The sequence below is a fragment of the Perna viridis genome, chromosome 3, assembly GCF_037379345.1.
Source record: "Perna viridis isolate PV_CMFRI_1.1 ecotype Kerala chromosome 3, ASM3737934v1, whole genome shotgun sequence".
Lineage (NCBI taxonomy): Eukaryota > Metazoa > Mollusca > Bivalvia > Mytilida > Mytilidae > Perna > Perna viridis.
In genome coordinates, this window is record NC_142447.1 from 36,464,243 (window position 1) to 36,479,341 (window position 15,099).

Consider the following 15,099-nt stretch of genomic DNA (forward strand, 5'->3'; position numbering starts at 1 on the left):
AGGGGCGGAACTTGGAAAATTGAAAATCGATTGGGTAGCGTGAAAGTTCATTTGAAATTATTGCGGGATTTTTATTATGGACAAAACAAAGACAAACAAGTTGTACAAATGGGAGGAAATCAATCGATTTGCAAGATAAAATATACAAATTATTTGTTTAGACTCATAAAGAAATATCAGTAGTTCAGAAAATGTCGGCTTAAGCTTACTAAGGGATGCCTTTGTCTGGAAAAGTTGGCTCTGCAAAAGCCGGATCACGACCAAACTCTACAAGGAACACTCCTGGAACTAAACCTACCTTTGCTCGGTATGTAACTTGTTGAATTATAAGCTCTGAATATAACAGATTCTGATTTTTATCTGAAATTTAAGATTAAAAAACGTTCCACTTTACTTTTTTGTCGATGGCATTTTATTTTTACTGGGACGAAGTTGGCAAAGTAATATTTCGAAAAAGTGTGTATGATGATTGACAAGACGTACGAAATATTTACAATCATATTCGTTCATGTGAACTGATATGAATCTATCATAAGCACACTGGTACAATATAGTTTTTGTTTGCATTCTGTTACCATCCACACATCATCATGAAAGTATAAACATGACAAGTTGGACGATAGAATCAATTTAATTAAATTTATGTCTTTCACGAAAAATATCTGAAATCGACACATTAGTACACCTTGCACTATCTACATGGTATCTCCTTTGAAATGGGACGTTCATTTCAATTTTTTCTTATCATGAAAGAAGAGTTTCAATCTATCAACGTAATACCGGCACTGTGGCTATGGAATGCCACATTCCAAGATAATCGATTTTTTTTCGAGCTACAGTCACCTTCATTTAATTATTTTCGATTTTTATTTGTTATTTCCTACCCAAGTCAACAAAAGCTATACTGTTTTTATTCAATTTCATTCAATAACACAGCGTATCATTTGACAATGTATCAAATAGATTACTATAGTACTTTATATTGAAGGGGAAATGAGCACACCTTTTATAAAAGAGCGTATTTTTTTCTCAACAACAAAAATGAAATATAAACTTTTGTTCTGCAAGATTACTTATCTTCGAGAAGTTCAGTTACACACTATTTTTAATTGATTTTTACACAGCCCTGATGTTCAGTTTCTCAATCGCAAAAAAATCTATTAAGATTAATATTTCTTTGACATTGTGAGTAATAATAGACTCTAAAATTGTTTTATATTGAGTGTGGGAGTTGAGTTCATTAAATTCTCTTAATTAAAATATTCCTAAAGAAGTGCACTTTTAAAAAAAGTATCAAATATCGAAGACCGATAGTTCGCCTGTTCGTGAATACATGTACCGTTAGTTAATATTTTGACAATCTTAGAGATATGTGACGAAACGTTTAACATGGTATAACGCAAAGAGTATGAAGTAATACATAGATTGGAAAAGACAATTTTACTCCATTGGGGAAAATCCATTCAAGAACAAAAGCTATGTCTAACATGAAAGGACCTAACGATGGTAAAATATCATTATCGTTTGCCAGGTAAGACAATGTAAATACCTTCTGTTTTCGTGAACGGATTTTAGGGTAATCTTAATTAATACATCAAACCTGTCTATTACGTCAATATTAGAAGGTTTTTTTTCATGTATAAAATAAAAGGTAATGATAAAATTACCGAAACTATATGCATTAGTCAAAAGGAACGTCCGTTTAACAAAGGGCAATATCCAGGTAAAATCCGGCAAAGTGCAAACCACCACAATTGTCCTGACATGGTACGGCTAGGCTTGTCATTTACTTGAAGTAATTCACTCACATTTTAAAATAGCAATGGTTTTGTAAGCAACAAAACGGAACATGTATAGAATCAAGAATTAAGACATACTCTTCTGTCGAACAAAATATCTGCTTAATTATCAGTTTATTGAAACTGTATAGAAGGGCTCATATTCAGTCATAAATCCGCGACAGTTAAAACAAAAGGCAATAAATGGCAACGTACATTTTAGGTGATATCGGTAATATGAAACCAAAACTTACCATGCCGCGGGAGCAAATGCGTTTGCGCCAAATTTATAGAAGGGTAGTATCGTTTGAACTTTTGAGAACATGTATCAGTGATCGAATTTAAGGTGAAATGCTTGCTAAATGCAAGTTGTATTTTACTGGTAGAAATTATTGCCAATGCCATTTGCTGGTGGAATTCAATATGTATACAAATTCGGTTAAGACACAAGAAACTTAGATTTTTCAGTACATGCGAAATGTAACCAGTGGAAATCCATGCACATGATGGATAGTCATCTCAAGCTGAAATTTATTATTGTTCTGCCAAACAGTCTAGTGAGCTCTTGCTAAATATTTAATTTCTATAACCAATAATGCAAAAGCATTGATATTGGAAAGATTGGACGAATGGGATATTAAATTGAATCAATCTATTATACTGCACAACACATAGAGATTATCGAAAGACCATCTTTGCAACGCTTAAATTATTGCAGGGATGTAGAAATGTACAGCAAATTAAAACTGAACATATTTCTTCTTAACAAGTCGTGTGAAATATGAACCTACATGATCACCAATCTTAGAAATGCTCAGTTATACATTATTTTGAATGGATTTTTGTGAAGTCATCGCGTTCAGTATCTCAATCGGAAATAAACTATCGAAGATGAATCTTTATATAGCTTTTCTGCTTCTTATGGTGAGAATATGGTGAGAAATGATAATCTGTGAGATTGTTCGTATTTTACAGTGTGAAAGTTGAGTTCATTAAATCATCTAAATTGAAATTTTCCTGAAATAGTTAGCATTGAGTGCACTTAAAAGTATTTACAAATGTGAAGATTGTAAGAGCTATCACCTGATCACTGATGTATATACCGTTGGCGAGTAGTACAACCTTCGAGAGTATATAAATGGGCAGTTAACACACTTAAACGCGTACTAAGTTTTCATGGAGTTTGAACATTTCTATTGGAAAAGACAGATTGTTTTCTAATTTGGGTGGACATTCTTTAAAAATTGAACTATGTCTAACATGAAAGGACTAACTGATGGAAAAATGTCATTGTCATTTGCCAGGTAAGACAACTTGATATATTCAGAAACGAGAACTGCTTTAGTTTATTTGGGTTTTAGGGGAATTTTAGTACATCAAATCTGTCTTTTGAGTCAATATGAGGAAAGAAGAATACATGTCTGTTTAAAGTTACATTGGATAAAAAAATAGGAAAGGCAGGTAAATAGGCAAAATTATTTGAATTATATATATCGTATAGACAATTATGGGAGGATTTCTTGACTTCAATGGTGCTCAATTAAAAATATAGTTTAGTGGTATTTCACAAATATTATAACAAATACCAATACAATGTGCTAGGGCAGGTATAAAAAAAGGGGTTGGTGGTTTAACCTTAAAGGTTTTTTCTCTGGCCTAGGCAGCCAGATACCATTTCCCATGATATCAATGCATTTAAGATTCCTTTGTAATGAGAAATTTCTCATAACATCAAGCAACGACACTGATATTCAGTACAATGTCTAAAGATATGATGGAACCAAATTCAGTGGGTCAAGAAGAGTAGTCCTACGGTGTTCGTAAACAAAATCGGATTAATCTGCATTTACGAAAATTTCAACAAAAAAAAAAAAGAAGACGACAATCAATATGCAAGCAACCAAACTGGACATGTACAGAAACAAAGAGGACAACGTCTAAACCATGTAATCCCGCCGTGACTGTTCAGTGCCTCATCAAGTTCAGTCTAATATTGTTTTACTGCTCTTATTCAGTCATAAATCCGCGATTGTATAACAAGAGACAATTAATGTTGAAGTACATTTTAGGTGATATCGGTATTATGAAACGAGAAATTTACAAATTCAACTTGAAATTCCGTTTCACGTGTCTAGGACGCAAATTGTCCGACTCATAAATTGCATTTGTACCAATTTTAGGAAAGGGTAGTATCGTTTAAATATCGAACACACATGATATTTGAGATTCATTACTGTTCCTAAAACAGTTTAGTGCACTACGAACTCTCGTTCATTTTGAAATAAAATTCTATACTATTTATAAATACTAACACAGTAAAATTGACATTGCTATTTAAAGTTTAGCATACCATATAAACTTACCGTATTTGACGGCAACGCTACAGAACACGTATATTACACAGGAGCCACTTCATACTCGAACGTAGTTTTCTCCAGGTTCCCATTTTCGCCACTCCTCTATTTGGGCTAATAATACAATATGTTATTACTTCCAGCGTGAAGGCTGAACTATATATAACATTTCTTTTACAATTCTTTTCTTTTTCCTAAGGGACCGGTCAAAATTTATCGCCACATAGGACCAGTGCAAATAGCAGTAGGACAAATACTTTTTTGATGTAATGCTTTTGTTGGGACACAACTTTTTTTACTGATAATATTCATAGGACACATGTATGGCTAGCCAAAGTGGACAAAAATCAATATTTTGTAATCTTAGAAAATGAATTTTTAATATAAAAAAATCATTTTTTAATATAAGAATACATTTATTTTCTAATATTACAAATTCCTGATTTAGTAATATTATAAAATATCATACATTTTGTAATATTACAAATTGAATTTGTAATATTAGAAAATGAACTGTAATATTAGAAAATGAATTTTTAATATTACAAAAAAAAATTCTAATATTAAACAAATCTTTTCTAATATTATTTAAATGATTTTGTAATGTTAAAAATACATTTTCCAATATTACAAAATATTGTTTTTGTCCACTTTGGCTTGCCTTAAAAACAGTCACATTTTTTAATATTACAAAATGATTTTCTAATATTAAAAAATCGTAATTGAATACGACGATATTAGAAAATCAATTTAAAATATTAACAAGTCGTTTTCTAATATTAGAAATTCAATCGATTTTTTAATATTTAAAAAAAATATTTTGCGATATTAGAAATCTAATTTGTAATATTAGAGTATGAATTTGTAATATAAGAAAATCACTTTGCAATATTGCAAAATCAGTCACATTTTTTAATATTACAAAATCAATTTCTAATATTAAAACATCGTTTTTTATAGCTGAACTGATCAGAAAGAAAGAATATCGTTTGGTTAGATCCTTCAATCTCAGTTTCCGCTATGTATATGACATATTATCTTTAAACATTTCTGATTTCGGGGATTTGATACATGGCATCTACTCAAAAGAACTTGAGAGAAAGGATACTACAGACACGGTGAAGTCAGCCTCATATCTTGACCTACACTTAGAAATCGATGGTAAAAGAAAACTATTGACCAAACTTTACGACAAATGTGACGACTTTTCATTCAGAATTGTCAACTTTCCTTTCATCTGTGGTAACATCCCTTCGGCACCTGCGTATGGAGTGTCCATATCACAACTCATACGTTATGCCAGAGCTTGCCGAAAGTACGCAGACTTTTTTGTATCGCGCTAGAACTATAACAAATAGGCTTCTGGAACAGGGTTATGTTGCTTCAAGATTGAAGTCATCACTACATAAGTTTCATGGTCGTCATCATGACTTCGTGGATCGTTATGGTGTATCCATCTGCACTATGAAAACTGATTTATTCAACGGGTCATAGTTTTCCTTTGTTCGTTTGTCTACCCCGAACTTGACTTTTTATGAGCAACTCGGCGGGTGTTTCTAGAAAAGCAGAGGACGCTTACCCTACCAGTGCACCTGGTCCATGCTACCAGTTCTTAGTGGAGTCGAAATTCCTCATTTGCTTTTGTTACTTTGTATGTATGATTTTAGTTACTTTATGTTCTTTGTTGTGTATATGTCTGTTTTCCATGTCTGGTCTTTGTCCCTGGATTACATTCTTTTGATTACCGCTATAACCTTGGTTCCTTTGATTACTCTTAATATTAGAAATTCAATTGAAATTTTTAATAGCGAGCACCGCGGAGCGGGTGAGCTCTACAGTTATTACGTGTACTTTCAAAATTTCCCTTAAGGTTCCCCAATAGGGTATGTAAGTCTCGTCACGTGACTCCGTAATTTCATAAGAATGGATTCTCATCTCCCATTCAAATGCGTACAGATTCGTCATTAACATAGCATTGAGTTCAGTGTTAAAAGCAAAATATCTTTTTTATGAAAAAATACTGATAAAAATGACAAAAATTTAGTTCTACTAGATAAAAATGTAAAGGAAAGCATAAAATAGAAGATTTTGCATTGTAATACAGCGTTTCAATTTCCCAGAAGTAAACAATAAAATGCAGACCGGTCTTCGGATTTCAATACGTTCTACATCTAAAATTCCGGAAGGGAAACTGAAACTAGAACGAGACTTACAAATCCTATATACCAACGGAAAAAGTCATGTCCCGGAAGTAACAAAAAGTGACTGCCATTACGGAGAAAATGCATCATTTCCTTCAATCAAATAAATAAAAAAAATATAGGTTAAGATTACGTTTCAGTAAAAATAAATTATTCATTTCTGATAGTTTTCAGGTCTTGTGCGTACGTGTATCTCCGCTGTTCCACTGTTGCTGATGTCAGGAACCTAACCCGCCTTGGAAAAAATGTAAATCCGATTGTTTTATTCAATTCGAAGCATAGTTTTTGTAAGATAGGAAGGCCTTCATTCTCATGTTTGCAGCTGTCAGTTGCGTCTGAATTTTGTTTACGTCACATGATTTGTGTAAAGTATTCCCACCATTCGTGGAGAACTGTAATTTTCCGGTTGATCTGACCGGCTAAAACTGACAGGGATGTTACTAGAGACGCTTTTAATAAAAATTGTAAAGTATGGCGAAGTGTTACATAGTTATGGACTATTTGAAAGGCGAAGGGAAAAGGGGGATGGGGTTGAAATTTTTTTTGGGAAAAATTATTTAATAGTCACTCGTTTCAAGCAGTTAAAAATTAACTCCTTGCTCACTCATTGAAAAAAAATCCCCATTATTTAACAAGAGAGATTTTCAAATAAAAATATTGATTACGCTTGCCTTTGAAATTTAAATAGAAATATTGCACTTGCGAAACAAAAATTTTCGTCCGACCCCCACCCTTTTTCATTTTTGTCATGTTTTTATTATTTTGACGAATCTCGCACAGAGAGTACACATGTGGTAAAGCTCTTGGTGCTCGCTGATTTAGGCAATGCCTACTCCATATTATTAACGAAATTTTTTTAATATTAAAAAAGTGTTTTGTGAGATAAGAAATCTAATTTGTAATATTAGAAAATGAATTCGTAATATAAAAAAAATCGTTTTTTTTAATATTAGAAAATACTCCTTTTTGTCCACTTTGGCTTGCCATAAATAGCTTTATATTCATATCTCTTTTGTAAGATCTATGGCAAGCCAAAGTGGACAAAAATCAATATTTTGTACCATTAGGAAATGAATTTCTAATATTACAAAATCATTTTTTTGATATTAGAAAAAATTTTTTAATATTATAAATTCAACTTGTAATATCAAAAATTCATTTTGTAATATTACAAATTCCTGATTTAGTAATATTACAAAATATCACACATTTTGTAATATTACATATTGAATTTGTAATATTAGAAAATGAATTTGTAATATTAGAAAATGAATTTGTTATATTAGAAATTGAATTTGTAATATTAGAAAATCAGTCACATTGTTTAATATTACAAAATGATTTTCTAATATAAGAAATGGTAACTGAATAGGACAAATCCATTTTCTAATATAAAAAAATCAATTTCTAATATCCAAAAATAGTTTTTTAATATTAGAAATTCAAATTGAATTTTTAATATTAATAATGATTTTTCAATATTAAAAAAGTGTTTTGTGATATAAGAAATCCAATTTGTAATATTAGAAAATGAATTTGTAATATTAAAAAATAATTTTTTAATATTAGAAAATGCTCATTTTTGTCCACTTTGGCTTGCCATAAAGATCTTTAATACACTGTACTGTTAATATAATATAAAAAAATAAAAAAAAATAAAAACTTTACATGAAAACCATGATAGGACACCAACTTTTTTCTTACCAAGTTGACATAGGACATCATTTTTTTTAGTCAGATAGCCATAGGGTTGCAACTTTCATTTAGGCTCTTATTTTTATTGCACCGGTCCTAAGTGGCGATAAATTTTCAGGCGCGTAGCTGAGGCAAAATTGAAGTGTAGGCAAAATTACGGCAGGGGGTCTGGGGGCGAAGCCCCTCAGAAGCTCCGCGGAGATACCGTTTTAGAGCATCATTTATGCCTCTTTTGGATGTATTTAAAAAAAATGGCAAAATTAAGTGCAGGCGAAAGCTTTTTTGCTACTTTTGTTACTTTGTTTGTATGATTTCAGTTACTTTATGTTCTTTGTTGTGTATGTCTGTTTTCCATGTCTGGTCTTTGTCCCTGGATTACATTCTTTTGATTACCGCTATAACCTTGATTACTCTTTTGCCTAACGGCAGCTACGCACCTGATTTTGACCGGTCCCTAACCATAATTGTTTTTACTTCACTGACAAAAAATATTGAAGTCATCATAAAAGTTTTCCCTACAGTACATGGTTAGCTAATTACTTTTTTGTATAAAGAATCGTGCCCGATTTTTAGATATATAAAAAACAAACATTTCATTTTTCATGAAACTGGTAAATGACGTGGATTTATGACGTCATATCCTGTCAAAGAATTTTATTTTGCTGTGGTATATGGTACAGAATAGATTAAATCATGAAAGGCGTGAATTTGCGAATGGCTGTTCTCGCAGATAGGTAAGAGAGGTAGCAGACGATCCGAAATATTTCCAAAGTAACCAGATGTAGCATACTGTTCTAACTTCCCTACAGATTTTTGTAGACCTATTGGCCATGTTCTCGTCGTCGAAGTATTTTTGTCATACGATAATTCATGTCCAAATTTTAATTTAAGACATTCAGGTTAACAGATATATATATATACCTGTATATTATACAATTATAGTTGTTTTAAAATATCTGCCTATTTATAGTGGTTTTAACCCCAATCCGGTGGTCAGAATATTAAGCCTCCAAGAAAAATTCAAAACAACAATTGGTGGACATGTTTTGTTTCTATACACGTAGATTCTAGACTGCTATTAAAAGACGAAAAAATATATTATGATAGCGATCTCCTTGCATTGACTGCAATTATTGTTTTTTTACCTATGTCCGGTGCAGAGGTGAAGTTTTTGGTCAAGCGTATAGCAAACGGAAGTGGACAAAAAGCCCTATTTTTTATATTAAAAATAATTTTCTAATATTAAAAAATGATTTTCAAATATTGAAAATATTTAAAAAAATAATATCAAAAATTCATTTTTTTAATATTACAAATTGAATTTTTAATATAAAAATATAAAAGAACGATTTTTTATATAAGAAAATGAATTTTTAATATTATAGGGTTATTAAATGGTTATTTTCATATTAATCCTGTATTATGTCCTCGTACAGTCGTATTGGGTTGAGATCACTTGTATTGGCCCCAGGCGAAATAAAATAATTAATAGGTAAGAGAGGTAGCAGACGATCCGAAATATTTCCAAAGTAACCAGATGTAGCATACTGTTCTAACTTCCCTACAGCATCCTCCCAAGGATGGGGTAACAGCAAACCGAACAATAATCCGATCCATAATCAAGTCAAGGCCAAAATAATTAATAAAATAATAAAATAAAAATTTTTTATCAAAATATGAATCTAATTTTGAATGCATTCACGCATTTTTAAGGTGTACAGTAAAAAAGAAAAACATACCATATATGGACATATATGACAAAAAGCCACTTGTATATGACATATATGACAAAAAGCTCTATTTTTGATATTAAAAATAATTTTCTAATATTAAAAAATGATTTTCAAATATTGAAAATATTAAAAAAATAATATCAAAAATTCATTTTTTTAATATTACAAATTGAATTTTTAATATAAAAATATAAAAGAACGATTTTTTTCATATTAGAAATTGAATTTTTAATAATAAAAATCAATTTTTAATAATAGAAAATCGTTTTTCAATATAAGAAAATGAATTTTTAATATTGAAAATTAAAATTTCATTATCAGTCTGAAGCTTGTAAACATTTTCAATTAATATTAAAAAAAATCGGATAATTTTTAATATAAGAAATTGAATTTTTAATATTAAAAAATTAATTTTTAATATTAAATTGATTTTTTAATATTAGAAATTGAAACTTCAATATTAGAAAATGATTTTTTTATATTAAGAAATGTATTTTTAATATCGAAAATTCAACGAGATTCTAATATTAGGAAGGATTTTTTTTAATAAAAATGATTTCTCAATATAAGAAATTCAATTTCTATTATTAACAAATCAATCTCTAATATTAAAAAATCATTTTTAATATTGAAAAATATGGCTTTTGTCCACTTTGGCTTGCCATACATGGTGCAGTTAATTATCATCTGATTTCAGTGATTTCATGTCTCCTACAAAGCTGACCACTAATCAGTTTTGTTTATTTTATTACAGGTTGAAGATCAATATCAAAATATGAATCTAATTTTGAATGCATTCACGCATTTTTAAGGTGTACAGTGAAAAAGAAAAACATACCATATATGGAATGTTGAGCTGAACACCTCTTGACCTAACCTTGATGACGTATGATCCACACATGCATGTATATCCAAATTTGTTTGAATTGCCTCGTATTAAGGTTAATAAGGGTAACAGCATCCTCCCAAGGATGGGGTAACAGCAAACCGAACAATAATCCGATCCATAATCAAGTCAAGGCCAAACTAAATCTGGCACAATATATATTATACCTTCGGAGTAGATTGTACCGCAATGGTCATGATTTGGTACAGGCATTTCAAACAAAATGTTGGGGTAAATCTGTAGGGTTTTACAGCGCTAAACCTCCCTGTTCCATTGCCGTGTAAATATATACCAGTGGTGATTAAATTACATTTGCATGCTATTGCGTCATAATCGGTGAATCAACAGTCACATCAGCACAAAGAACAATTTACAAAAAAAAAAAAAACAAAACAAAACAAAACAAAAAACTAAAAACAAAACAAAACAAAAATCAAAACAAAAACAAAAATAATCATTCCTCATTATTTTAGAGGAAACCGAGTAATTTTCAAGCAGGGTCTATCATATCTAATAAAAAAATTTGGTAAGAAACCTTTTGAAAGGCATTTTCTCATACCCTTGATTCAGGATTCTGTTACGCAGATGTTTATTGCGTTTAAGGACATCAGAGTAGTTAACACTTGCTCTAGGGTAGCGAATCAATTGTCAAATATTAACACCATATATAGGAGATTAAGGTATATTGTATGCTATAAATTAATGATATTGAAATTAAAGTAATCTCTTTTATTATAAATCTTAGTGCTGAGATGACCAATGTTGTCAAATTCGAGATGTAGGTCCAAAACTGATACAGAAGAATATGTTTCTGTGGTCTCCTGTATCTCGAGTTCCGGTGGATATATTGAACGATTTACCAAAAGGAGGGTTGTTGATAGACGATACATAATCAATATTTCTGTATGTAAAGTCAAAGGCTTTAGTACTTTTATATTTTTTATTCTTTACGATATTCTGAAGAAATTCAGTCTCGTATGAGTATAAAAACAAACGGCTAGAAAAGGAGAACAGTTCGTGTCCATTAGAATGCCAACGTGTTGAAAAATATCTCCTCCAAATGTGACAAATATGTTATCAATGAGGATATCGCAAACGTACTTTTCTGTGTAGCACACTTTCCCTTCTGCGATTATTTAGAAAAATACGTGAATTTGTAACCAAGTACAACGTAATTTTTCGAAAAAGCAAAAGATTACGAATAAGTCCTTTCAAACGAGATTTCAATTTATAATGTGGCGACGTAGTGTATAGAGTTGAGAAGTCGAAAGTTTGGAGAAAAACTAATTTCCGAGAAGTTGCAGGATTTTAAATTAAAATAAAGTTTTAAAATAAATCTTTATAATTTTTAAGTATCCACATATGATTAATGCCAATACAATAGTATATGTTGTTGCAATGATGAAGATCAAACTATATACCTTTCTTTGAATGTATTCTTGTAAAGTTTGGAAATCCAATACAAGTAAGGTAAGTCCTCACATTTTGTTTCGATTTTGAGAGAAGACATGAAGAACTTATGGTTGTCTAGCATTACATCTTTAACAAAGTAGTACGTTTGTATGTGGCATTACCTAGGATGTTACTATCAATGCCCAATTTCCCAATAAGGCAATTTAGGTAATTTAAGTTGATGTGTTGGGTGCATGGTGGATCCTCCCAGCCCATGGACTACAACGCATTACAGCGAGTTCACTGTGACATCTGACCTTGCTGAACTGGAATAGCCCAAGGTTTATACCAGTTTTGCTTAAATGAATTCATCTATTGAATTGGTAATAATGGAGCTTACTCTGTGGTCATTTGAATAGACACCTTCATTTAGCTTCTGAAAGTAGAAGATGTTTTCCTACAATGCATGAGATTTTTACTACTTGCATACAGGAAAAAGATTGGATTTGATCGATTGTTTGGGCTTAACATCCAAGCCGCAATATTACAGGAAAAAGACTTGGTGGTTGTCAACTTCAAAAGAAAAAGCTTGAGAATTTCGTAACTTTTGGATGAAAGTGGAATAACATTGACTTAACGAAGAATGATTTAAAGCTGTATCATTTTTTGTATATTTTTATTACTGGCGGACACTGTACGAAGACTTTGACTAACTTCTCATCAGATTTACTGAAATCAAAATGATATAATACAAAACAGTTTTTGGAAAATTGTATAAGCTAATGTGAAAACAGCCATTAAGCACTTCTTTTTAAATTGCATAAAAATAAAAATTACAAAATTGGCAACAGGATGGTCACATCCTAAGAGTGTCATGACTTACTTTCCTCTAAAAACTGATTACCTGTTACATAATCTTCAAGAGAACTATAACACATGGGAAATTTGAACACTTATATCACCAGTACAGGAGTTTTTATTTTTTATTCTACCATACTCCTACTGATACTCCTTACCAGTACATTTTTCCATGTGAAGAAAAATTATTCTGCAGCAGTTTAACTGCATGAGTGAAGATCTAATTAAAGAGGTAGACCTAAGGTAAGGGACACAACTCTTACAAATCATTGGAACGTTTGTATTCAGCATTTTACATCAATTTTATGTAAGCATCAAAGGAACTTTGATTGATTTCATTCTGTTTCAAGTGAAAGGTTGATAGGCATGTTTGAAATTGAATAAATATATCACTGATTTCAAGATTTTAAAAAGCTCCATTGTTACTTATTCAAAAGATGAATGCACTTAGCAAAACTGGCATTCACCTTGGGCTATTCCAGTTCATCAAGGTCAGAAGTCGTAATCAACTCGGTGTAACAACAATCAATCAATCGTGGCCATGCCTATGAAACTAGACTAGAAAAGGAGACATTTACTTTTAATATCGCCTCGTGCAGGTCCGGGTGTTAAAAGAATAGGCCAGCAGCAGCGCTAAGCTTGTCGTAAAAGGCGACTAAATAGTGCTCAGAACCCTAGACGGGGGCTAGGACACTTTGCCCACAGAGCAACTCGCACGTTAAAGAACCCTACTGTGGTATTCTTCCGGAGTAAGAACCATAGGGGTCTGCCACAGGAGGCTAAATTGCCCGACCCTACCCACCTCTCCCTCTTTCCAGTGGCAATTAATATTTGTCGACCCCATTGTTCTTGTGTCCCATCCCTTTTTCATTTCATCATTTAATGTTCATTTTATCATCCATATCATGTTCATCGTCTGAATATAGCTAAAATATTGCTGCTCGGACGTTAAACCCCAACAAACAAACAAACAAACTTTTAATATCGCGTGCATGGTAACATTTGTGGTTCAGTCGCGATTCCACCCCCCTTTTTTTTGTTTGTTTTTTATTTATTTTATTATTTTTTTTGGTAATAATTAATGTTATCTTTCCAAACGATAAATGTCAATTAAGTCAACAATGTTGTTTTTTAACAGTAACTCTAAGATTTCGTACAAAAGAACCAAAAGTTTTTATTTTCTCTGTGACAGTTGGTAAGAAACCCTTTGGGTGATCGTTTAATATCTTTGGATAAATTTCATACGAAGTCCTTATATTGTTTCGTTTTTGCATGAAAATAAATCATGAAATTCGTTCCCTATTCACTGTTTACAAAGTGTGCATATTCTGCGTTTTCTTAAAATTTCGATACTAATCTTCTTAGTTCGTCATAAACCATGAGATTTGGGGTACTAGTATGCTTTTACAGAACTGCGTAAATGAACTTTCTCAGTATTATCAATATTTTCAAATCCCATATCTCTGATCCATACTTTGAAATTAGGCTTACAATTTCAATTGTAAATCTATGGGGATAGTCATATTTTTTTAATTTTCTTGTGAGGGGGTAATTAGGGCTTTTCAACCAGCTTTTTCTTGCAATTTGGCTTGACAATAACGTTATAATTGAACAGGATCCCTACATGGGTATAGGAGTCAATCTGTTCGCCATAAATTTTAATGGTTTTTGTTTATCTGAATTTTCTTTTGCTAATACAGTTTTAGTTTGAAATTATCGGTATAGATATTGCTTATAATAAGATTTTTTTTAAATTTGAAAACTGATCAAAATGGATAAACCCATTTTTTTTTCTTTCTTTTGTGTTAAATTCTAACTTAATACAGTGGATTTTGAATCGGAGTTTTAAGAATACTAAATGATTTTCTCCCAATTTTAGACAGTCAATCATTGATTGATAAGATATTTTCTTTGTTTAAAAAATAGGAATGTTTCAATTTATTGGATACCAGTAAACACAGTGGGGTAGGAGGCTAGACTATCAGCTAATGATTTTTTGGCGTGATTCTAGAAGAAAGTTGAATTACTGGGGGTAATGAAGTGACTTTTAATATTCGATTTTAATTAAAATTTTTGTTTATATCGCTTAATCGGGAAATTTAAATAAATTTATTTACGCTTATTTAGATTGTTTGCTTACAGTATATTTTATTGGATTAACTAACATAAAACTTTGCGGTATTTTGCTTCGGGCCAGGTTTG

At 31.3% G+C, this 15,099-nt stretch overlaps 1 protein-coding gene across 15 annotated transcripts in view; it reads left to right on the top strand.

The window, feature by feature from the left end:
* The first annotated feature begins 200 nt into the window (after window positions 1-200).
* LOC148622090 (leucine-rich repeat-containing protein 71-like) overlaps window positions 201-15,099 on the top strand; it is a 44,645-nt gene continuing 29,746 nt past the window's right edge. For 8 of the 15 annotated variants that reach the window (XM_088571628.1, XM_088571631.1, XM_088571641.1 and 5 more), the window contains exon 1: window positions 201-307. In XM_088571628.1, the coding sequence (XP_088427754.1) occupies window positions 216-307 (92 nt within the window). In that variant the 5' untranslated portion in view covers window positions 201-215. Of the gene's footprint in view, window positions 308-1,463; window positions 1,532-2,967; window positions 3,083-8,653; window positions 8,763-13,090; window positions 13,141-15,099 lie in introns of those variants that run through there. The other 7 variants (XM_088571634.1, XM_088571639.1, XM_088571637.1 and 4 more) reach the window with 5 other exon arrangements.